Source organism: Myodes glareolus, chromosome 15, assembly GCF_982192425.1.
Source record: "Myodes glareolus chromosome 15, mMyoGla1.1, whole genome shotgun sequence".
NCBI lineage: Eukaryota > Metazoa > Chordata > Mammalia > Rodentia > Cricetidae > Myodes > Myodes glareolus.
The window spans coordinates 72880325-72906576 of NC_142040.1; the positions used below are offsets into that span (position 1 = coordinate 72880325).

At 39.4% G+C, this 26252-nt stretch overlaps 1 protein-coding gene and 1 long non-coding RNA gene across 3 annotated transcripts; one reads left to right on the top strand and one right to left on the bottom strand.

Annotated features, from left to right (window-relative positions):
* Positions 1–1615: 1615 nt before the first annotated feature.
* On the bottom strand, positions 1616–5378 carry LOC146891532 (uncharacterized). The gene is made up of 2 exons (XR_014997154.2): positions 5260–5378; positions 1616–1749 (listed from the first exon to the last, which is right to left on the bottom strand). It is a non-coding gene; the product is annotated as an uncharacterized LOC146891532 (long non-coding RNA).
* Position 5379: 1 nt separating this feature from the next.
* On the top strand, positions 5380–17640 carry LOC146891531 (uncharacterized). Of its 2 annotated transcripts, XM_085676935.2 has the most exons (5): positions 5380–5569; positions 5769–5954; positions 10633–10759; positions 11249–11344; positions 13007–17640. In XM_085676935.2, exons 3-5 carry the CDS (start codon positions 10726–10728, stop codon positions 14170–14172), a joined length of 1296 nt encoding a protein of 431 aa, XP_085533061.2. In that variant the 5' UTR covers positions 5380–5569; positions 5769–5954; positions 10633–10725; the 3' UTR covers positions 14173–17640. The 2 variants fall into 2 exon arrangements, with proteins under 2 accessions (XP_085533061.2, XP_048314325.3); XM_048458368.3 differs by lacking the exon at positions 5769–5954.
* Positions 17641–26252: the final 8612 nt, after the last annotated feature.

Genomic DNA, 26252 nt, shown 5'->3' on the forward strand with positions numbered 1-26252 from the left:
GAATGAAAGCCTCCAGTTAAGGAATCTAAACACCACCGGACAACTGAGACATTTGAAGAAAAAGGACAAATCATCCAAAGGTAATGTGCCCCCCCCAATAAGAGTAAATTGTCCTATTGTAATAATTTATGTCTAACATGATAAAATTTCATAAATCTTCCCAAATATTTGTTTCTGCCATTCTCCACAGACACATAATGAAAGTGGTCTTTTTGTGGTTGCACTCTAATTATAAATTAAAGCTGACTTTAGAGTTGGAGTGTGCGTCTCTCCTCCCGTTAAACCAAGCATGCTTATTAAAGTAAAATCCAAAATCTTTGTCCCATTCAAAAGACCCACCAGAAAAAAAAAAAACCTCCAAACTTTAGGCACTGTTTTATTGACACTAATTTTACAATCTTGTGGTTTTATTTTGAGTCTTTGACAAATTTTCTTAAGGTATAAACATCATTTCTAAGTTCATAAGATTAATGTACATGTGTGTTTATATATTTAACTTTTTGTTATGATATTAATGGTCACTAGAGTACTAAGTGATTCTAGAAAAAGGCTTCATCTAGCTTCCTATACATGATTTCAGGTTTGAGTCCCTACCAGGTAAATAGGAATTAGGTTTTTCTACTCTGGATGTATATAACAAATATTGATCCTTTAACCTCTTTAAGATCTGCTTTTTATGACATTTAAAATGTTGAAGTTTTCTGCAGTGAACCAAGACCATGCCTAACAGTGACCTTGGGAGTCTCCAAAAGGAGGATGGCGCCCAAAATGGTGATTCCACCAGAACTATGATAACAGCACTAACCTAAAAACACCACCTAAAGTTCAACTTTGGAATACAAACTGCTCAGAACAATTTTTAGATAATAAGCTGAGATGATCCAGTCTCACAGACTACTCTTGCCAGAATTTGAGACAAGCCCTCCATTTTTCCATTATGCAGAGACTGAAAAACAAATAATATAGCTACCTCTCCCACGATTTGACATTTAATACAAATTTTTCTTTTCAGGATCTCCTAAAGATGTCACTGCCCCCAGGCAGAAGGAAGTAACTTTAAGAACACAAGGCCTACATTCCCAAGTGGTGGGGTATGTGCTTTTTGGTCTTTTATTGGGTTATGGATATTTGTCATTGTTTAGGAAGGTTTGTTACAAACCGTTATTGTTATCAGTCAGGAAAAAAAGTTGAACAAAAAAGATTAGATTAGATTCAGAGTCCTTGTTTTGAAAAGAAAAAGGGGTGGATGAAGATATGATAGGATTTAAAGATCAATTATTGAATCTACTCTGAAAAGAAAAAGAAAGGATATAGAAATTGGATGAAATAGTGAATTATTGAATCTACCTTTAAACCAAAAAGAAACTACTTGTTTTAAATATTTTATATTGATATGGATCTTAGTATATTGATATAAATTTAAGGTTATTTTTGTTAGAACATACTTATAGACATTTATAATCTTGTTCAAGGTTTTGTACCTATTCAGCTCATTTAACAATGTAATGCAAATTTGTAAAACATCAAAGTTATTATTGCCAACTATTAATAATAATTAGGAAATGCAGGTTAGTAGTCAGTCACTTATTATAATTGAACTTGTAGTCATATTAGGTAAGTTTTCAAGGTCAAACAGATATATTTTAGATAGACAGGTCATCTTCAAACAGTTCAGAGATCTACAGAATGTGGCATTTAATAGCATAGGTTGTTGTAGGAGGCCGTTTGTTTGTTCCCGGCAACTTAGACCTGAAATAAGAACACAGAAACTATATTATTTAATACTGCTTGGCCAATCACTTAAGTGTATTTGCTAGCTAACTCTTAAATCTTTGGCTAACCCGTTTCTATTAAACTGTGTATTGCCACGTGGCTGTGGCTTACCAGCAAGATTCTGGCTGGCGGCTCACGTTTCCCTTCTGGCTGATCCATGGCATCTCTCTGACTCCACCTTCTTTCGCTCAGCATTCAGTTTAGTTTTCCCTACCTAGCACTACTCTAATTTATCACAGGTCAAGGCAGATTCTTTATTCATTAACCAATAAAAGCAACACATATACAGAAGGACTTCCCACACCAATAGGTTCTTTCTTATTTTATGACAGTGAGACATGTCTGTTCCTGGCAGCACCAATCTACTTCAGAGAAGATGAATGACACTGAAGAAACTTCACATGGGTTTACTTTCTTTTTGGCAAAAGTTAGCCACTGGGCAAGAAAATGCCTTTGCCTCAACTGCTGATAGTATACTGTTATAATTGGATGAGCAGGACACAAAAGAACGTGATGGCCAAACTTTGTAAAGACAATGTAAGACAACCCTTCAGAATACCCTGCTTCACAGAACGGTCTGCCACATATGCTAGGCCTGTAGGCCACAATGTTGCAGAGGGAGCTTGGGTGACTATCCAGGCGAATGTTTGTGCCTTCCCCACTTACTTTCATTTTCTGTTGTTGTGTTAAGGTACCATGACCAAGGCAACTTAAAAAAGAAAGCCTTGAATTTGAGGCTCATGGTTCCAGGGGGTCAGAGGTGATGACTGTCATGGTGGGAAGCATGTCAGAAGGCAGGCAAGATGGCACTGGAGCAGTAACTTGCCCAAGCATGAGGCAGAGAGAGCCCACTGGAAACGGTATGGGATTTTTGAAGTCTCAAACCCTACCCCATGGCACACCTCCTTTAACAAGGCTCTATCTCCTGATCCTTCTGTCAACTGGGGACCAAAATTCAAATGAGAGGCATTCTCATTCAAACCACCACACACCACTTCTTTGTATTAGTCCATGAACCTATCTCATAGAATAGTTACACCAACATACAGGTGGCCCTTCCAACCTTAAGAGTCTAAAAGCATCTTGTGTCCATCACATTCCCTGTACTGAATCTATAAAATTAACAGGGATATATTTTTATTACTGTATCAGTCACTATATGGCATTTTGCAGCTTGCCAAAGTAAAGTGGTAATAAATCCTTCATGTCATGGTTGCATGGTTGCTTGGGGGATAAAGTAATAGAGCCTCACCACTAGCATACATAGCTGATTTGTAACTTTGTTCGTGCATGTTTGGCAAAGGTTCTGCCCCTGTACAGGTATATCCCCCTTCTCCAGCATCTAAAAACTCCTAAGAGCTATTTAAAATGAGTAACATGAATTTCCAAATACTCTGATGGTTAGATTTTGTCAACTTGACACATTTTGTCCTCTAGGAAGATGGAACCTTAATTACGGAACTATCTCTATCAGACTCACTTATAGTTTGTGGAAGAATTTCTTGATGGATGATTGATGTTTGGTGCCACCTGTAGGCAGCTGGTCCTGGGTTGTATGGTAAAACAAACTGGGCAAGCCAATGGGGCAAGCCTGTAAACAGTGTATTTCCATGGTTTCGGTTTCTGTCCTTGAGATTCCAGGTTCCTCCCGTGACCTCCTGCCCTGACTTTCATCAATGATGATGTGTATTTATTGGGCTTGTACTGCTGTTATAAAACATGATAACAAAAGCCTCAACTTGGGGAGGAAAAGGTTTAATTAAGCTTACACTTCCAGATGGCAGCCTGTCACTCAGAAACATCAGTGCAGGAAACGGGAGGCAGAAGCCAGGGGGAGAATGCTGTTCACTGGCTTATCCAGCCTGCTCTCTTATATTGTTCAGGTCAGCCTGCACAGGATTCAAGTCCCATGCCCCTTAAACACACCAAAAGAGGGGCTCGCCCACATCAATCATTAATTAAGGGAATGCTCTACAGGAGATCCAGATGGAGTCAGTTTCTCATTTAAGTTACCTCTTTCCAAATAATTACGTGCATCAACTATAAAACCCAGCCTGGATGTGGTCCATAACCTCTAAGTCAAAATAATTGTTTTCTACCACCAAGGTACTTTTTGTCAGGGTGTTTTTTTATGATAGTGAAGGCCCCCCCATACTTGTAAGACCCCCATGTCCGCGTACTATGTTAAACTCTGCTGAAGCTTAACTGAGCCATAGAGGGGGGAAAAAAGCCCCCAGGCTCAGCCAATGACTCTGCAAAATTTAGCTGGGCCATAGAAAGAAAGTCCCCCACCCCAGCCGATGCTAAAACCGGATATCTATGGGTTGTAGACTTGCTGACTAGGCTGAGGAGAGGGAGTACCCCACCCCCAAGGCATTCTATCGAAACTGTCAACTTGCTGCAGGGTCATCTATCTAGCTTTGTGTTTTTTCGGGGAAATTCGGGAATAGACATGGAGCCATTCCTGGGGTGAGCTAAGCACGCCAATTTGAGAACCAATGAAATGCTTGTTGCTATGCAGCCTCTTATGTAACTCTTAAATCCCTATAAATACATAATGTGCCTTCAGCCCGGCATGCTCAGTAACTTGGTTGCTGTAGCATCCATAGGCGTCTGTGTATCCAATAAACTGCCTCTTGCTCTTGCATCCAGTGGACTGGTTCTTGGGCAGAGGGCTCCAAGTGAGACCCCCTTGACTTCTGGGGTCTATCAATAGCAATAGAGAGGGAAACAAATCCAGAGACTAAGAAAATGAACAGGAAGGAATATGCTGTCCTCTGCATGGATGTATCTGAGCCAGTATATTCATGCTCTGATAGTTTGCAGGATAAATAGGTAACAACAAATGGTGAGTGACTACATATATTGGGTAATTACCACTTCATGTCCTCTGCAGAACAGCAGAGTGAGGTGGCTCTTCTGAGTATGAAGCCTTCTTTTATTTCTTTGAATTAGAATGCTCACAAGCTGCACATGCTTAAAAAAAAAGTAATCCAATAATCCAATCTGAGACAGAGGCCCAGCATTATCAGCATAGGCAGATGGTTTGGAACCAAGAAAAGCATAACCACAGAAATAGGTCAGAAGGTGGACAGCCAGAATGAGTATCTTCTCGGTGATGGTTCTACATAGCACACACACACACACACAATGGGAAGGCTCGCCATGCTAAGAAATAATATTCCCATGAAGATATTTCTGATAGCTTTACATTCACGGAAGCCTCCATTATACACAGGGCTTTGCCGTAAGATAGCTCATCTGTTTTTCTCCTTTTTGTTTAGATATAGAACTGGAGACCAAGGCGGTTTACAGAGCGAGTTCCAGGACAGCAAGGACTACACAGAGAAACCTTGTCTCGAAAAAAATAACCAAAATCAAGAGAGTCAGCGTGATTTTTTTCCAGGATGGACGAGAATTAAAATCAGAACACATGAACCAGAAATGACCTATAAACCTAACATTTCTGTCAAGGGCTCCACTCACATTCACCCAGCTCGTATTGTGGGTCTGGAAGTAAACGCCAGACTCACTCCCCGAGGATCTCTTGCAAACCCAGCTTCTTCCTCCCTTTCTCTACTGCGGGATACCAAAGCCGGTAACCAAAGAAATCGCAGCACCAGGGTTTCCGGAATTCCTTCGCACAGACTTGTGGGAAATGTAGTCTGGTCCTTTGTGACGTCACAAGGGCCCGCTCCGGAAACAGTACTTGTTCATTCTGTCTGAAAGTGTGGTATTTCCCCAAAGTTGTGCGAATCCGCCTGCTGTGCATTCCTGTTACGTCTCTGACATGGAGGTTGGTCCAGGGTGCAGCGCAGTCTGAGGCACTGTGTGCGGGGTGCGGGGCCGTCTTGGAGGGAGCGGACCTGGGCTGGGTGGGAGGGCGGGAAAAGCTGCCTTGGAGGTGCTGTGCTCAACTGGCTGGGACGCCTGAGGTTGCAGGTCAGGGCTGAGGTGAGGGCGTGTCTGATGGTGCCAATTGATGGTTTTGTTAGAACACTGCCCACAACCCGAGTCTACCATGGGCTTCTGGGACACGACAGGAGGATGGTAGCGCCGGAGTGGAGGATGGTGTAAGGTTCTGGATTTCCAGGACTTGGTGGGTCAACTGACAACCGCGTCTCAGGTAGTGCTGGAGATGGGCTGGGAATCCGTTCTCTTACGAGCTGACCCGCTTTCAGGTGGGTTTTTTGTCTTTCCTGTGCTCCATAGCAGGCCTAGTTACAGTCTTAGGGTATTGATGGTCTTAGGATGTTTTTTGTTTGTGTGTTTGGTTTGTTTGTTTGTTTGTTTTGACCAATTGCTGAACTAAAAGGAAAAAGAAAATCTTAAACATAACGGTTCGCAGCTGCAGAATTCTGGAATGCTGCAGACAAATCTGCCAAAATCAGCTCGTAAACAAAAGCCTTGAGTAGGGGTGAGGGAACAGACATGCAACGGACATACGGAGGGAAAGACCCACTGCAATAAGAGCAGGGACTGCCAAAGCTGATGACCAGCTTTGCTCTGAGGGCTGGGGTGTTTAAGCCTTTGGAGGGTCTTCCATCCCTAAGTTGTAGTTCATTACTTTCAAGAAAGACAGGATGTCTGCTTGCCCACAACTGTCGTGTTGATCTAGCCTTGAACTTGACCGGTCAGTCCGTCAGCAGGGACCCTAGGAGCAGGTGAAAAAGCTCACCTTGTTTTAGGGTGCCAGGTTTCCGTGTCAGGTCAGGAGGGTGAGGAAGAATTCACAGACCTCTATATATTCATGTAATCGAAAGTAAACAGACCTCATTCCGTCTCTGGCCCTCTCTGTGACTGGTGCAGCCAGCCCACAGTGGTATACATTCTTCCCTGTCTCAGATGCCTTCTCCTTCCTTACACCAGAAGTTCAAGTGTGTGTACAATGGTTCTCTACAGTTATCCAAAACAGAACCCTACTCTGCATGTGGGTAATGACAGCTACCTCCTCCACTGACACTCATGGGGTTTTGTGTCATCCACCCAGCAAAGCAATGTTCTATTACTCTTCCATAGGGACCTGCATGGACCCAGCATTGTCCAATCCTGCCTATTCCAGAATCTTTTTATTGTATGCTAATGTTTCTGTGAGTGATGCTATGAGGGAAGGAATTACTGGTTTTTACAGACCCATGAACTAATCTTGCTATGCTAGACAGGTCATTCTTGGAAATTCCTGAAGGGACAGTGTGTTAGATAATGCCGTTGAGTTCTTGGTTATCTATATGATTATGTCAGAGAGCACTGAGAGGAATTACAGAAGTTATTTGGACAGAATTAAGTAGAAACCAAACATATATGCGTGGACTAAACTTGAGAAACAGAGATTTTCATTACTTTGTCATTTGTGGTTATAAAAGTCTGTCATTGAGACATCCAAAATTATTTTCAAAGACAGTGCCATATTTTGAGTTGAAAAGTTGTATCAAATTGGCTAGCCAACTGTTTAAATTTTGCAGTCCATTTTTCTTTTCTTTGTGGTAGATACATCAAATAAAACAGTGGATAAGAACGTGTGTCCCAACTGTTGGATGTACACCACTTCACTATTGCATTAAGATTTAGTAACAATATACTATTTTTTTTAAAATCTGGATACATCTAGACTTTCTGTCCTACAGTACAAAGCACATGATATTTAAGTGTAAGCTAAAATTCTAATTATTCATTCCATTTTCTCAATAAGTACATTGCATATGATCTGTCATGTCCTTTTTGAGGGTTCCAGTTATACTAGCTGAATCATCACATTGCAAAAATTTGTTAAGTTAAATCAAAACCTAATGATTGCTGTGTGCCACCACACTTCTGTGTGTCAAAGGTCGGGGCAGGTCAGTGCATTCTCACTTCATGATGTGCTTAGTGTATTTTTAAAGTGCTGTGCTCTTTAACTGATGGACAAGCCTGAAGTGAATGGAGAGTTTGAAGCCTAATTGGTAATTCGGCCCACACTTTGCATCTAGTTTTGACTTCCACACGATTTCTTAGGACTCAGGTTTATCTGGCCTCTTTCAAAAAAAAAAATCTCTGAGGGACACTGACATAGATACAAGAGTTCTTATGAGTTGGGCTCTGTCTACTGTGTTGTTGTAGGCTTGCTTCTAGGACCAGCCTCCATTCGAGGGGAGGACAGCTGGACTCCACCTCCTGATTCAGGGGCTAGAATGAATTTGCAGCAGTTTTTAATGAACCACAGTTTGCCCCCCTCAGGGTAAAATTTATATTTCCTCTCCATAGGAAGTGAGCGTTGCCAGTCTCAACTTCCCCTGAAATGTTTGCTTTAATTATATTAGTTAAAGTTCCAATTAAATGAGACCATCATGGCAGGCTTTCCTCTGCCTCATAGCCCTAGGAAGCCCACAGTAAGGAGAGGGGCCAGAGAATAGTAGACACTTGTCCATCCAGAACAGTGGTAATGGGTGCTGAGCAACATTAGGGAGTGTTCACTGCAGTCAGTTCACCATTGGGGACCTCCTCCTCTCTGAAAGAATGATTTTTCCATCTTCACTCTGCCCTGAGGTCCTGCAGTTCTCCAAGCTGACCATTCTCCCTTTTGTCAGTGATCTCATGAGTATGGAAGAGTAGAATCTGTGTTTTCATTTCCTTCTCAAAGTGGAAAAATGTCCTACTAGCTACCAACAAGCTTTCAACGGAGTCTAATTGCTTTTTTCTTGAGAAATGACAGGGTTTTCTATTTATCAACTTCTTTCAGTCTATTTATAACTTGGGAGTATCTTGGCCTCCTCTTTCCTATTTCACTCCACCCTTATGAGTAAAGATATTTTTCACAGTATAATTTTTATCTACAAAGTATCTTTCTTCTGTACCAAAGTCTTTTGACTATAGCTAATCCTTTCTCCCATTGCTGAAAACACCAGGCACTTCAGACCCAAGACTCAGAGGATTTGATCTGGATCTGAACTGAAAGTCCGCTACTCTGTGAAACTGCTTTGTGAGCCTTCAAGGGAGAGAAGGAAGAACCAGTTTTATTTAGCTCTTCAGCCTATGAAGCACAACAATGACCATTATGACCCAGGTCTCCCAAAAGATGCTTCAGTGCCATGCATGTCTTCTCATAAACAGCAGCTGTCTAATTGGACTTAAGGCCTTATCAAGAGTCCTAGAAGCCCAGGCAAATATCTATGGCTAGTTAGTTGATGGCTCTGAGAAGAGAATATATGTCTGGAGCATAAGGTCGTGGAACTTAGAAGAGAACATGATTGGTGTTAGGCGAGAGATTGGGGAATGTTTTATTTATTTTAACTAGTATTTCAGAGGAAAGGGATAAAGTCATGCAAGGTGTGACAATATGAATGAAACTGGAAATTATTTAAGGCACAGAAGGACATGTATTACATGATCTCACCCATACGTTAAAATTAAATAGTTGTAACTCACTGAAGTTGGAAATATGATGATTTTTCTCATTGGCCAGTGACATCAGAAAGCTGAGACTTGAGGCTGTACTGGACTTGGATGCTCTGAAATAGTGCCACAGGAGGACAAAGCTCACAGAACTGTAGACTTTCTGTCCCACATGATCCTGCAGCCATTCAGTCCCAAAGAAACACACAAAGGCTTTCATATTAATTTTAAGTTGTTTGATCTATTAGCTCAGGCTTATTATTAACCAGCTCTTACAACTTAAATTAATTCATAATTCTTTAATTCTTGTTTATGGCTAGCCCTGTGGCTTGGTACCTTTTATTAGTGAGGCATTCTCATCTTGCTTCCTCTGCATCTGGCTGGTGACTGCATCTTTGCCTTCTTCTTCCCAGAATTCTCCTCGTCTGGTCACTCCACCTATACTTACTGCCTGGCTATTGGCCAATCAGTGTTGTTATTCCCATACATGCTGGTTCTTATTGGTTCTGATATCTAACATAGGTTTCTGTGAGTTTTCTTTTTCATTCTGCCCCTTGAGTGTTCCATCTTGTGCCTCTCAGTGCACTGTCATTAGCATCACTATTGAACTCTAAAAATTAAGAAATTCACACCTCATCCCAGAGCTGCTACATTAGTAACTATGTTTTCATGGCATTTGATATTCACCATTGTGCATAGTAAGGGTTGAGAGGTTCCTTCTCTCTGACCATTACTTTCTCTTGTGAGAAATGTATATATGTGCGGTATATAAAACAAGCATGTGGCACTAAATGCATATTTTTCTATAGAAACATTCACTTTACATTTCATCTGTCTTAAGGGTTTCCACATGGGACTTATCGGATCTTCTGCTTTCTCATTCCTTAATGGATCCAGTGTGAAATCATGTGACCACATCAGAAGTGTCTGAGGAATATGACAAACATGTTAAAAGCATGACACTTACGTCTACCACTCTTTTCTTCCTGGACAAAATATAGAATACACTTTTTACTGTAAACAAGTACAAGATAACTGGGGTGGAGTTTTTTGCCTTTGTTTCTTTTAAACAATGATAAAGAATGTGACCAAAGCAACTTTGAGAAGAATGGATTTATTTCAACTTACAACTTCAGGTAACAGTCCATCACTGAAGGAAGTCAAGGCAGGAACTGGAACAGGAACCATGAAAGTACAGTGGCTAATGGCTTGCTTTTCATGGCTTGCTCATCCTGCTTTCTTATACTATGACCATCTGCCCATGGGTTGCATGACCCACAACGATCTAGGTTGTCATCTATCAGTGAATAATTAAGAACAGCCTCCTATAGGGTTACATACAGGACATTCTTATGGAACACACATTGTCAGTTGATGTTCCTTCTTGACCCTAGCTTGTGTCACATGGACCGAGAACTAGCCCCATAATGCCTATTATTAATGGATTTAATTAATTAAAAGTGAGTTATCATTCGTTGATCTTTATTTCAGGAAATACTGTCCTTCTGGGATGTGGCCATTGATTTTTCTCCAGAAGAGAGGGAATGTCTGGAGCCTGCTCAGTGGAGTCTGTACAGGGATGTGATGTTGGAGAACTACAGCCACCTGGATTTCCTGGGTGAGGCTCTCATCTATAGTGACGTCTCAGTTCAGTGTCAGTACGTAACGTCCTCACTCTACACCTTATCTCATGGGAGCTTGTGCTTTCCAACAAAAAGTTTCATAGTCTTGGTTTTAAATAAAAATTAGGGAATATGTTTAGCTAAGAAACATTGCTTTCTTTTCTGTGTGTTAACCTGTTTGTGTTGAAAGAATGCATCTTTCATACTAGTGGGAATGTTAGAAACTCAGTTGCAATGGGCATGTACCTTACATCTTAATGAAAGTGTTTCACAATTCAGTTTTAATATTTTTCCCTTAAATGAGATTCATAATCTGGACATTGTAAATTACTTTATGTATTGTAGTAGTCCTGTGAGAAGACACTTAAGGAACCGATTGTCTACAGTAATTTGCTACATCATTTCTTTCCTTATAAGCCTTGTACTGGAAGGGCCATGTCAGTTCCCAGTAGGACACTTAATCTTGTTCCCTTTCCTACAAACAGGTCTTGTTCTCTCTAAGCCACACCTGGTGACATTTCTGGAGCAAAGACAAGGACCTAGAGGTGTGAAGATACAAGAGGAAGCCACTGTGCATACAGGTGTGTAGGAATGAGGGGTTCAAGAACAGAGGCGAGGTTCAAATATTCAACAGAAAGGCCAGCTTTCCCATTAGCCTTAAATCATGATATTATGGAGATAATTCTTTAGGTCTCTCATTGGTTTTATTGTCAAAGGACATCTACCAGATGTTTCTGACAGTTAAGTCTCTTAAACTTGGTAATTCCCCAATGTTGGATGTTTGTTTTATTTATTTTAACTTCCAAAGGTCATTTTTTCTAGTTTACATTATAACTTTGCACTCTTTTCTAAGCTCTGAAAATTTGCAAACATTTCTAAGACCTATGTGTGAAGCCATTGTAGGATAATAACTTCAGACATAAATATATTTCATATCACTTATAAACACATTGATCAAAATCACCTCATCAGAGTTCTTTGTGAATGACTAAAAGGTATTCTAATTTTTATCATATGCTCACTAAGGATTTAGAATGCACAGTCTTTGCGTACATATAGTCATAGATTAAAAACTGTCTAAAATTAGAAGAACTTTAAGAGCTAATCAATTAGTTTTCAAATTATTGACAATTCAAGATTCCTTTTTCCTAACTTTGCAGTTTGATTGTGTGCTGTTTCTTGGCAATGGATAACCTACAGTCAACTGTCTATATGTAATCTATATAATTTTGTGGGTGAATTGTTCAATTATAAACACTTCAGAACAGTGTAAGATGACAGTATCTTTGAGCTCTAGTTATGTGACCATGAGAACTGTGCAAATTGAACATTGTCTCTTTTCAGTGATAAGTTGTTGTTTCATCTTGTAAATTAATAATTCTTAGAAACTTGGATAATTTTAACACCTTTTCATTGACAAAATATTGTCTTTGACAGAGGTTGTTATTCATAGGTAAACCTATGTTTTTCATAATTTTAATATTGAGATGTTTGTCATTCAAATAGAACATAAACTGCTACTGTCTGAAATTTGTGAGGTGTATTACTTAAGATTTTGTAGACATATTTGTTAGGCACACTTCCATTCATGCATAAAAATTCTTAACTTCATATTTAGGATAAAAATGGTATTTCTATAAGGCTCCAATCTCAGACAGTTCCCATTAATCTCCCCCTTTTCCAGTTGATAATGTCATGTATGTCTACATACAATACCTATGTTTAAAGTATTTATTTCTTTGTGTAATGCCTTTAAGAGATTCCTTTATCATAGATAATTACTACTTAATTAACTACTTAACTTTGAATAATGTGCCATTTTCCACCTCCTCCTCCTCCTCCTCTTCCTCTTCTCTCTGATTTTTTTGAGACAGGGTTTCTCTGTGAAATTCTGGCTGTCCTGGATCTCACTATATAGACTAGGCTGACTTTGATCTCATAGATATCCACCTGTCTCTGCCTCCCCAGTGCTGGAATTAAAGGTGTGCTCTACCACTGCGTGGCATGCCATTATTTCTATATTCAATTTGATCAGGCTTTTATATGAATAGAAGTTTAGATTTTTTTCACCTACTATATATTCTGAGTTATTCTCAGTGAGCATAAATGTAAAAATAATAGTGTTATTTCTGATTTATCCATGAGAATGTAAGTATGGGTAATTATCTCCATTTTAAAGATAAACATTATGAATATAAACAATGTACAAAACTTTTGTTCATGTCTCAACTTCTGATCAACAGGAAAAACAGTCAATAAATGTAAAGATTACAACAAGACCTTTTATTGTAATTCACTGCTTATTCAACACCAGACAGTTGATATAGGGGAGAACCCCTACAAATGTGAAGAATGTGGTAAAGTGTTTCGTATGCGCTCAAGACTTTCTGTACACCAGAAAATTCATACTGGAGAAAAACCCTACAAATGTGAAGAATGTGGCAAGGCCTTTAATACTCATACAAAACTTTCTGTACACCTGAGAATTCACACTGGAGAAAAACCTTACAAGTGTGAAGAATGTGGTAAGGCCTTTAGTACTCACTCAACACGCTATAGACACCGGAAAAATCATACTGGAGAAAAACCCTACAAGTGTAAAGAATGTGACAAAGTATTTTCCTACCCTTCATTGCTTAAGGTACACCAAAGAATTCATTCTGCAGAGAAATCCTACAAGTGTGAAGAATGTGGGAAATTATTTTACTGTCCTTCGTTGCTTAAGAAACACCAAATAATTCATTCTGCAGAAAAGCCCTACAAGTGTCCAGAATGTGGCAAAGCCTTTCACTATCCTTCATTGCTTAAGCGGCATCAAAGAATCCACACTGGGAAGAAGCCCTACAAGTGCGCAGACTGCGACAAGGCATTTTACTCTTCGGCATTCCTGAAGCGGCATCAAAGAATTCACTCTGAAGAGAATTCCTACAAGTGTGAAGAATGTGGCAAACGGTTTTACTCTTTTGCACACCTTCAGGATCACCAACGATTTCATTCTGGAGAGAAACCATACAAATGTGAAGAATGTGGAAAAACATTTTCTACTCTCTCATACCTTCCTTGGCACAAATTACGTCATTCAGGGGAGAAGTCTTACAAATGTGAAATATGTGGCAAGATGTTTTACTCTACCTTAGACCTTAAAAAACACAAAAAAATTCATACTTATAAGTGTGGGGAATGTCACTATGCCTTTCCAAATTACTCAGCCCTCACTGAACACCAGAGAGTTCATACTGGAGAGAAACCACACATATGTGAACAATGTGGAAAAATCTTTTCTAGACTTGATAGCCTCAATCAGCACCAGATTGTTCATACTGGAGAGAAACCCTATAAATGTGAAAAGTGTGACAAGAGTTTTTTCCGATCTTCCTCCCTTAGAAGACATCAAGGGACTCATTCTTAATAGAAATTTGACAAGTATGTGCAATGGGATAAAAATCTTTCTAAATAGTCATACCTTATCCGAGACAAATGAATCCGTTGAGTAGAGAAGTCGGGCACATGGGAAGAATGATGAGTGCCTTACCACTCAGTCAATACGTTCCACCAACAATAAAGTTCATTCTGGAGAGAAAAAGACCAATTCTGAAGGGAGTGACCAGCTTTTAGTGTTTCTTTATATCTTAAGTAGCACAAGAATCTTCATCAAAGCTATAAAGTGAAGGATGTGGTGAAGGTTTGAATTATTGTTCAGTCCTGGTTCAACCTCAGTAATTCTCACCTGTGAGAAACCCTACTTGTGCAGAAAAGGACCAGGGCTTAGCTATTCTTCATGGCTATATAAGTTTGGAGAATTCATTCTGATGAGAAAGTCTACAAAAGCAATAAGTGTGGCAAGTTCTCTATGTGTTCTTTACACTCTAAATATCTGCAGATACTTCATACTGCAGAGACACTCTACACGTACAATCACTGTCCCTAAGGCTTGAACAGTACTTAAGTCTTCAGCAACACCTAAGCATTGATATAGGTGAGAAACCCTGCAAATGCAAATGTCCTCCTTAGCTTCAGCTGTCAACTTCACCTAGCCCAGTATTATCTGAGTGGGTGCTTTTCTGGATCAGAGTGCCTTATGGGCATATCCAGGGGTCATTTTGTTGATTGGTAAGTGGTGTAGGAGAGTCTACCAAGGACATGCAGCACCACCCTGGGAAAGTGTTATGGGTCACACAAGAATTTTGCCTGAGCAGGAGGCTAAGAAACATATTAGGAAGCATGGTTTCTATTTCTCTTCCTGTCCCTGGAAGAGGAACACTGACCCTTAGATTGAAATAAAAATGTTGCTCCCCAAAGTTGTTTTTGGCCCTACCTTTCATGACTCCAACAAGTTAACGTATGACAGCAAAGGACACAAGGAGGCATTTCACTCTTCTTCATACCTCTTTCCACAATACTCTGTATTAGATACAGTGTCACAAAGCCTTTAGATGTATTCTGCCTCTACTGGACAGCAGAGCTTTCATACTACAGAAAAGTCCTATCGATACAAAGAATATGACCAAGAACTTTGTTTCCCTTATTTAACACCCAAAATTTCATGCTGTAGAACTTTGTAAGAGCAAAGACAGTAGCTACATGTTGAAAAATTGTTACAAACTCAACATGAGAAATTTAATTGTGAATGAAACTAACATACTTAATTGATAAGAGAAGTATTCTACTCTTCATCCCTTAACATCAAAAAATATATTTTGTATAGGAAACCCTACAAATTAACTAGTGATAGAGCCTTAAATCCTTAGGACCCATGAGTGAATTCATATTGTAGAGAATCCTTCTACATAAAATGACACTAGGAGCATCCATTTTTATTATACATACCTCATAATAGCAAATGAACTACTCTAATATCAATAGTATAGCAATGTCTTTTCTTATAACTTATACATAGAAATGGATATAATTGTAAGCAGGGTTTTCTCTCCCACAATCTCTCTAAAATAATCCTTCAAAGGCTTATTTTAATTATAAATGCTAGGCCTATAGCTCAGGCCTATTACTAACTAGCTCTTACACTTTCAGTTAATCCTTTTTCCATATTTATACTTTGACACATGGAAGTACCTTTATTAACATGATACATTTGTCTCCTGTTCTCTATGTGTCTGGCTGGTGACCCTCTGACTCCTTCCCCTTCCCATCATCCTTAGTTTGGTTGCCCCCCCCCATATTTCCTGCCTCGCTACTGGCCAATCAGCATTTTCTTATAACAATTCGAATGACAAATCTTTACAGTGTACAAGAGGATTGTTCCACAGCATTTCCCCCTTTTTGTCTAATTTAAAAGGAAGGTTTTAACTTTATCATAGTAAGATTATATGCAACCAAAACAGTTATCAAGTAATAATTATAGTTGCAATAGCCAGTCTATTTGTATTTGACAAAATTAAAGAAAATGCTCTATTATCTATCTTCTCTTGTTGAGTTTTCTACCTAATTTATTTTTTATCAAAACTAAAGAAGACTATGACTAGTCTTTAACTGCATCAAAGGCCCCAGAAGAGTAAAATGTTATCTAATGATAGGGACATCAGGCTTCCTGAACAGTCACCCAAAGTTTCTCTAATGTTGGGGCATCCATCCTTGACCTACAGGTTTAGCATATCTGACAGACTGTCCTGTGAAGTAGGTAATTATGAAGGGTTGCCCTAACTTGTCTTGGCAATGTTCAACATTTGTGTTTATTTGTTTCCTGTTTGTTCAGTGTACTGTCAGCACTTGAGGAAAGGGCAGTTTCTTTGACCACATGGATAGCTATTGCCATAACAAAATCAAGCACCATGTGGAGTTTTTTTTTTTTGATACCTATCATCTTTTCTGAAGTATATTGGTGCTGCGAGGAGCAGACATGTCTCACTGTCATGAAAAGCTTTAGATTGTTAAACATATTAAATGCCATATTGTGTAGGTCTTTGAAGTGTTTGAAGAACATTTGTCAATCTAAATATATGTGTGTGACCTTGAAAACATACGCAACATGGCTAAAAATTTGACTATTACAGATGTCTATTAATCTGTATTTCTTAATTATATATTTTAAAATGAACTACATAAATATAATACCTTAAACAAATGTGTGTATATATATATATATATACAATATAACAAAATTAACTTTTAATTTGTATCAGTAAGCCAAAATCCATACCAATATGTAAGATTAATAGTTTTTTGGACTAAAGTAGTTTCAGTAATCTATCCTTTTTCCAATCATTTTTATATCATATCCCCCTTCTTTTAGAAAGAGATCTTTGAATTTAAATTAAATTTAAAATTTAATTTACTTTTAGCTTTTTTTCTAGTATGAGCAATATAACATTTTGTAACCAACTCCCTAAACAAAACAAAAGTCTATAATTCTTTTGGGGAAGGATGTGGATGTGGTTCTCTAGCCTACTTCCTGTTGATTAGGGGCACTAATAATATTTGGGCAACATGAGAAAATTTAGAATTATAGTCAAGTCCTGACTGGTGTAATCTGTGAAGCTATATCATCTCAGCTCTGGATATAGAATTATGAGGAGACTATAACAGAGGCATTTTGAAATGATGAATCACCTGAACCATCCATTTTCACTGGTATTTGGTCTGTCTGCTTATTCTGAAAATACATAAAATTTTAAATACATACATATTTGTATCAAAATAGACTGCATTGTACACAAGTCAGCCAAAGATGATTTTCTGTTATGTGTTTGAGCAGATAAAATGTGTATCATATGCCTTGTAGATCTTCCAGGTTTATTTATGTCTGCAGTCAGGATTTCAGAGTGTCTTCCTTGATCAAACCTGATTTTATTTAACCTGAAATGAATCCACAGCCTCCCATTTTTGTTGTGGAAATAAAAGCAGAACCTCTTTCCCAAAGTAACATATCTTTTTATTTGTTTTGTTTTTCTTTTCCAAGACAGGGTTTCTCGGTGTAACAGCTATAGCTATTACAGCTGTGTCCTGGAACTAGCTTTGTAGACCAGGCTGGCCTTGATCTCACAGAGATCCACCTGCCTCCACCTCCCAAGTGCCAGGATTAAAGGTGTGCACCACCACTGCCCAACTTGAGTTAAATTTTGAAGTCAATAAAAATTTAAAATATATAGGTTGGATTAATGCAGCGACATTTTTGATCAAATATTTCTTTCCAGGTATTACTGTATCCTTGGCCGTCAAACAATTCCAAATACAACACAAGAACATACAGTATCCAGATTCTCTGTGTTTTCCATCTTTATGTTTTTTTATATTACTTTTCTTCCTTTTTAGGACTTTATTGTTGTAAAACTATGTATGTATTTTTTATGACTGTCCATACCGACTCTTTTCATTCCCAAGCCTATGTATATTTTTAAACACACTGTAAACCATTTAGAGGTTTTTTGGTTTTTGGTTTTTTTTTTGTCTAAATCCGTCTTTACTGCCTATGTCTATCTTTTTTGACCATCTGAGTCTTTAAATTGTCAAGTGGTGTAGCTAACTCCAAAGGAATAGCTTTGGCAGCTGACTCTGACCAGTTCCTTGGTCTGTGAGAGTTTAGCTTCATCAGGGGAGTTTCTGGGTTCATGGCATCACTGAGTAGCCTGCCACCTGCTGCTCATAAACTCCTTTTAAGTGTTTGGTAGCAGGACCTCACAAGAGAACTAACTGTACCTCCAGCACAAGCTAGGAAGCTACATCTTGAAGGAGCCATGCCTCTGCTTGCTGCCACCAAACAGCGCCCACCCACGGAAAGACCATCATCAAGAGGCTGTGCTTAACACTGTTCTTTTGTGTCTTTAGAATCCTCTTTTTAATTTTCACATGGTTTATGTGGCAGTTCATGCTGAACATTTGGAAGCCATATATTGGCAGAAGTTTCTTTGTCTAGCAGCCACTCTCAAACACTCAAAGGTTTATATTTATTGCAAATACTTGGCTGATAGTTCAGGCTTATTACTTACCAGCTCTTATCTTTTAAGTTAACCCATATTACTTATTTATGCTCTGCCATGTGGCAGTACCTTTATTAGCATTGCATCTTCATCTCCTGCTCCCTTTACATCTGGCTGGTAGCCACTCAGACTCTACTCTTCTCCTTCCTATCATCCTTAATTTGATCACCCTGCTTGTATTTCCTGCCTAGCTACTGGCCAATCATTTTTTTATTACACCAGTTCTAGAGACAAATCTTTACGGTGTATTAGCATTTATCCTTGGACCTTATTTCACATTGCATTAGTCTATACATTTGGCTTTTTGTGAATCTCATTCCGTCTTCATTATAGCTCTGCAGTAAAGTTTGAGGTCAGCTACTAAGCTATATCTGATTATCCTTTCTCCTATAATTGCTTTTGTTATCTCTGTTCTTTTATATTACATTGTATTTTTTTTCCTAGTTCTATGGTGACTAATGTTATGGAAAGTAAGAAACAAGAGTGAGGCTACCAAACCATATGGTTATAAGTAATGGATTAAACAATTTATAAAATGCATAGAGAAATTAAGATTGCAAACAAGACATCCATGGAAAGTAAATGGGCTGATATGGAAAATCGTTGGTCACATAAGCCATAAGACATGGTTTGGGGAGGTGAGTAGAGGGTTGGGTATATAAGTAAACAAGTGTAGTCACATCAGGGTGGACTTTAGTCATTTCTGTACCACTGGGGGATTCAGATGGTTTGGAGAATTTTACAGGCCCATGTCCCTCATGTAATTGTCAAGTTTGAAAGCAAGATATTGTAACTAAGCTAAGTATTCCTGAGACTCACTACCAGGACACTTATGGCAGATGAGATCACCCTTCTGTAGATGACCTTCAAACTCAGTTGCCCAGAGTGTGTCAGTCTTCAAATGATGAGATCTAGAATCAAATAGAAGACAAAGTTCCTGGTAATCCCTGTTAGGAAACTTCTGTGGTAGATCAATGAGGCAAGACCCTCTCTAGATGTGCATGGCTCCATTTTATGGGAGTAGACCCATGACACTATAAACAGTGCTGTACATAACCATTCATTGGTTCCTCTATCATGACAGTATATGGAACGTGACCTGTTAAGGTGCACCCTATAGCATGGGACAGTTGAAGAAAGAAGGTACTTCAAGATGAAGTTTTAAGGACTATATAGCAGAAAGAAGCTCTAGCCTCTTCTGATGAACTGAACCCTGAGCAGCTGTACAAGGACATATTAGTTGAAATTTACATAAAGTATTTCCTCATACCAAGGTGCCTAATCTTAATTTACATGTATTACTGAAGGAAAGCATCACATGCCCTCATCATGCTAGGATTTTATTATGTATCATTGGAAATACATAATAATACAAGAGCCGCAAGTGTACCTGAGGTATCATGTGAACAAAGTCACGGAATGACTGCAATGCTCCTTCAGTAAAACAATTACTATTTTCCACAAGGGTTCTTCAGGGTCAAAGCACTTCTAAAAACAACTGTTCTTTCTAATATCTACCCAATACAGTGATTCTGCTAAATTCTTGAAACAGTGACTAACAACAGTATCCTCTGAAGCAAAATAATCCAACATATGGGTCCCTCATTCACCTCCAGGAAGCACACATGTGATAGACATGGGGAACTTCTAGACATTTACAGGATTCATGGTGTACATGGAAGTTTCTGTCCTGCCTGGTCCTCCAGCCATTCAGTCCCAAAGAAACATACAGAGGCTTATATTACTTATAAACTGTTTGGCCTATTGCTCAGGTTTATTATTAACTAGCTCTTACACTTAAAGTAACCCATAATTTTTATCTATGTTCAGCCACATGGCTTGGTACCTTTCCCAGTAAGACAGTCTCATCTTTATTTCTCTGTGTCTGGATGGTAACTAACTCTGCCTTTTCTCTTCCCAGAATTCTCCTAGTCTGATGGCCTTGTCTATACTTCATGCCTGGTTACTGGCCAATCAGTGTTTTATTAAACCAATGTGAGTGACAAAGCTTTACAGCATACAAGAGCATTATCCAGGAGCACACAGGACCCTTCCTGCTAAAGTTTATATGAAATGTGAGGACGGAAGGGGAGAAGACTCCCTCATCAGTAGAGCTGCCTCCAAGTCATACAGTGAGCTGCATGAATGCAGCTTGTTTGGGTTCTCACCTCACATCCAGTAAGGCTTTTTAGTGCTGCTTCCACTACTGCTGCTACCTCTACACAATCACTGTTCTGTTCTCATCCAACAACCATGCTCCTGCCATTAACCCCAAGGAACTCATGGCTTTTTGAAGATTGGTACTTGAATGGAATCATTTCTTAGTCTGTAATCACAGACCAATATGTGGTAACTAGACATTCTTTCTCTCTTCATTCAAACATCACAGGGATGACTATATCTTATAACATTTTAATTGCTGTGTGATGAATCAGAAAAGAAAGTCTTGACTGTGTTGTTCATGGGCCCATAGGAGCATAGACTTCTGGTAGATGAGAGTAAGCAGGCAAGCATGGTACTGGAATAATAGCAGAGAGCTTACACATTGATCCACAAGTAGGAAACAGAGAAAGCTAGCTAGAAATAAAATGGAATCTTGGAATATCTTCAAAACCCACCCCTAAGTGACATCCCTGGCAACAAGGTCACACTTCCTAACCCTTGCCAAACAGTTTTCACCAACTGGGGACATTCTCATTTGATGCAACTGTGACTTTAAAGATTTATTCATTTATTTATTTATTGTGTATACAGTATTCTGCCTGTGTGTATGTCTGCAGGCCAGGAGAGGGCACCAGATCTCATAGCAGATGGTTGTGAGCCACCATGTAGTTTCTGTGAATTGAACTCAGGAACTTTTGGAAGAGCAGGCAGTGTTCTTAATCGCTGAGTCATCTCTCCAACTCCCGGGTTTAAGGTTTAAGACAAACAAGTATGAAATCTGCTGTAGCTGTTAGAAAGCTCAGTTCCAATCAGAGAATCCTGGTACTCTGTGCTGACAGCAGGAAAGGTACCGTGGGCCAAGACCACAGGCTTGAAAGTCTCTACTTTGTGGAAGTGTCAATCCATTTGCCAGAGCAAAACTGAAAATGAATTTGAATGAGCTCCACACTCATTCAAAACTACTCTTCTAGGAAAATGTTTCCCCAGGACCAGTCCTCAGAGAAAAATGCTCGTGGGCCTGGCACCATCCCAAGTTGGAAGCAGAACTTGACAGCAGGGCCCACATGTTTTTGGTTTTGTAGGACTTTGTGATACAGCATGTCTTCACGGAGCTTTGGAAAATTGTTACAGAGAACTGCTTCTCTAGGCCATTTGTGGAATGCTCAGTGTCCTCACAGTCCCTATGTGGTCACAGTGCAGGTAGCAGACAGGTAAGCTGCCTTGGAACCCAACCATGCTCCCATGTCAGAATCCAAAGAGTGTCCACCGAGCAAACCTTGTTTGAAAGGGGAACAGCTAATCTAAGACAAGGACAGTTTTGCTTCGTGCCATAGGGATGGGGATTTGAGTCAGCGTGGAGTTCCTTGGGGGAACTTGGGATCATGGAGAAGGCTTAAGTTTAAGTCTTAGTTTAGTTCAAATTTGACCCTCACAAATTAATATTCCACAAATTAATTATAATTAATTCCACAAATTAATATATTAATATTAATAGCAGGTCAGGGCTAAGGTAGAGGGCCTTGGGGATGGTGGTGGGAGTGACCGGTTTGTTAGGATGTATCTGGCCACCGGGATTCTACTTGTGCTTCTGACTCAGAGAAGCTGGCTTGGTATTTCAGGAGTCGGGAAGCTTGTTCATGAATACAGAAGCTTGGAAGAACCAGGATTGCCTGGGCAGTGTGCCTTGGCTGATGGTCCTTGACCGCAGGTCTACTGGGTGCTCCCACTCCAATTTGGTGGTGGAAGCAATTGCTCATTAACAGGGCCGTTCTCACATGGCTGTGACTTGATTTCCCAGTTCCTTTAGGCAAGGGGAGATGTCCTTTCTGTAATTTATGGTCACCTGCTACTGACCTCAAGACCACTGAGAAAGACAGCAAAACTAGGAATTAAAAGATCAAAACAAAGGAAACAAATAAAAATCACCTTTTATTTAGAACAACTGTCTCCTTTGCCACTGTGAGGGCTGCTACAAAGGGGAAAGGCAGAAGTTTTTAAAGACACAAACCACAGCTGCCTCAACTCTGGGGATTTTCAGCTATATACGGCATTTCATGGTGCTGGTTTTGATTTTTTGTTTTTTGTTTTTCCTGAGAAAGCAGTAGTTGGGAGAGATTACAAATGCAGAATATTTATCTGATTAATAGTTTATCATAACATTTATGTAATAAGGGGAAGAGGGAGCAATTCTTGAAGTGAGCCAAGAGGCTCTGATATCAGACTCCTCTTTAGATTGCTCTCAAGACTCAACTGCTGACCTGCAGAACTTAGGGTCCTGATTAGCATCCTTAGGCTAAGAGTAAAGTCCTGCTGTATTCCAGGTTTTCTGTACATTTGTTTGTATGTTGTTGTTTTACACACAGCTTAGTTTCAAATGAAGGTAGTTTTTAACCATTGCACATACAATTACTCTTGTCTTGCTTCCAGTTGACAGAAGTTGCTAGGTTCCAGGGACCGAATTTGGTGGAGGAGATTGATGTGTGTGATGTTTATCCCACAAACCTTGGAATGGATTGTGAATTTAACGATGACTCCTTCTGAATCGGAATCCTTCATATCTAGCCCCTGTGAGCCAAACCCTCACAGGAACACTCCCATAGGGAGGCAGAGTCATGCTGTAAAGGGGATGGGGAGAGCTTTGCATTGTCCCGGCACAATCCTACAGTGTGCGAGGAAAAATAACAGAAAGTAACAACCTATCCTGTTCTGCCAGAGACCATGTGATGTTGGATTGTAGACACTCTTCAGGACAGAGACGTGAGTTGGTGTGAGGACAGACTGGGTCTAGGGACTTTCAGTGATCAGAGGGGGGCTGAATGACTCTCTAGAGAAACGATTGCCCCACATGTCTGACAGGCTGTGTGCACGGCTCTCCATTCACAACTTCCTCTATACTTCAGTAAACTCTGGTATTTCTGTTCAACAGTCACCAACTGTGGCAATGAGGTTCCAAGATGTCCCTGTAGAGCACTTACAGGAGTGTTTCTGCAAGTACTCTCACTATCTCATAAACAGTTAAACATGGAAGAGAAGAGCTCTGGCTTCCCCTCTGGATGCTGTGAATATCATTGGTTAATAAAGGAACTGCTTTAGGCCTAGAGCAGAGCTATAAGGGAACAGAGCTAGGCAGGGAAAACTAAACTGGAATGCTGGGAGAAAGAAGGGCAGAGTAGAGAGAAGCCATGTAGCCCCGCTGGAGACAGATGCCGGAACTTTAGTCAGTAAGCCACAGCCACATGGCGATACACAAATTAATAGAAGTGGGTTAAATTTATATGTAATAGTTAGGCAATAAGAAGCTAGAGCTAATGGGCTAAGCAGTGATTTAATTAATACAGTTTCTGTGTGATTATTTCAGGGCTAAGTGGCTGGAAACCAAAAAGCTGCCTCCTTCAACAAATTGGTGTGACAACATTGCCAACTAAATCCACTTAAAAACCTGAGAAAAACATAGAGTTTGACACAACTTCTTGCTGTTTCCTGGTGGCATGCCACAATTCCTTTAAGAGAGGTTTTCCTGGCTCAGCAGTAGCAGAAAGGAAAAAGAGCTGTGCCATTTTGAAACGCTGACTTTCTGGGTCATGCGACCAGCATGAACTCTGACTCTTTCAGGAGACCAAACATTTGAATGGGGTTTGTGAGCAATGTGCTACGTTTTACTTAGTGGCAACTGTGTGCCTAGAAACGGAGCACTGTGCATAGCTCTGGAAGGCACCAAGCAGCTCCACCATGCTGGACAGTGTGGAGCAAGCAGGCAGTGCAGGATATATACCCTACTGATGCTGCAGCTTAGGTTTTTAAGAAGTGCTTAGCATTCTAAGAAGCCGTCCTAGAAGTAAAGAATTATAGATACATAATAAAGACAAATTCAGATAGAAAAGACCTCTAAATGGATCACAGTGTTGGATAAATTACATAGGCTTGGGAGAGAGAAGAAAAAGAATATAGACAGTACTAAAAAGGAGTAAATGGTTTAAAAAATAAAACAAAGTCTTTAAAGAGAGTACGGACAATCATAGATTAAAAGAAGAAAGAATAAGTCACACAAAAATGGAATATACAGAGAGAGTCTGGATTATGTATATTATGTGTTTTCTTTGAATTTTTAACTGCAGAGAGACATTTGTTTCTGGGGATAGCTAAGCTAAACCAACATATATACTTTAAAGGCATTATGTCTTCAAAATATGGATCTAAGGATATGTTGCTTTGGAAAGGAGGTTCTTCTTTTGTTTTCACAGGAGATGAGAACCTGCAGATTGCTTCCAGACTAATATGGTTTAATGGACCAAGAGCCCCTGAAAGGTTGCCTTGAACACCCCTCAAAAAATCACTTCACTCAATAAACAGCAGGAAGAAGTTTGGACAGAACTATGCTCATATTCCCAAATATTGTTTATAAATGTTTCTTTCCATTAAATGGGGATATGCTATAGAGATTTGCATTGGTATGGATTTTGGTTTATTGATAGAAATTTAATATCAATTTTGCTATATGTATATTTCTGCTTTTAATTAAGGTATTGTGTTTGTGCAGCTCATTTAAAAATGTAATGTATAATTAAAAATGTACGTTAATAGAAATAATCTATAATAGTCAAGCTTGTAGTCATGTTAGTTAGGTTTTCTAGATATATGGATATATATTTTAGTTAGATAGATAATCTTCAAATCTTTTAAAGATCTTCAAAATATGACATTTAAAATGTTTTAAGAACTTAGGGCTTTTCATGACAGTGAGATACATCTGCTCCTGGCAGCACCAATCTACTTCAAGAGGAAGATGGGCATCGAAGAGGCTCCTTGTGGAGTTGGTTAGCCATTTAGGCAAGAAACTGCTCTTGCCTGGACTACTTGATAAACTGGACATGCAGAACCCACAGAGAAATGACTGTTAAACTTGTCTAAAGATGAGACCATCCTTCGTAGTTCCTGCTTCATGAAAGAGTCTGCCAGACATTCTTCAGGACACAGATAGGTGGAACTGTCTTTGAAATTTCCTGCTTCATGGAAAAGTCTGCCACATACTATGGGTCAGTAGGCTGAAGATGGATGTCCCAATGTTACTGAAGAGCTTTCACTGACTGCTGAAACAGCAAGATGTCTCTGTCAATTCTAAATTTTTGGAAGTTGCTTACAATGCACTTCCAGCTCCCTTAGGTAATATTATATCCTTCTGGAGTCTTTGGTGGAGTTAAAGAATTTACAGTTATACTTGTTTTCCTTAGTTATGATAAAAGATAAAGTAGATATAAATATTGTAACTGTAAATTCTTGCTTAATACCTTTTTAAATGTAATTTTCTATGTTACAGTTAAAACCCTCCTTTTTTATTTAAACAGAAAATGGGGAGGTGATATGGGATTCCCCTCTGTATGCTGTGAATATCACTGGT

What these genes read in the sequence shown, in the direction of transcription:
- LOC146891531 (XM_048458368.3), top strand. An exon ending in CAGCCACCTGGATTTCCTGG is followed by an intron (nt 10,760 to 11,248) that starts GTGAGGCTCTCA and finishes TCCTACAAACAG; the next exon opens with GTCTTGTTCTCTCTAAGCCA. An exon ending in GGAAGCCACTGTGCATACAG is followed by an intron (nt 11,345 to 13,006) that starts GTGTGTAGGAAT and finishes TCTGATCAACAG; the next exon opens with GAAAAACAGTCAATAAATGT.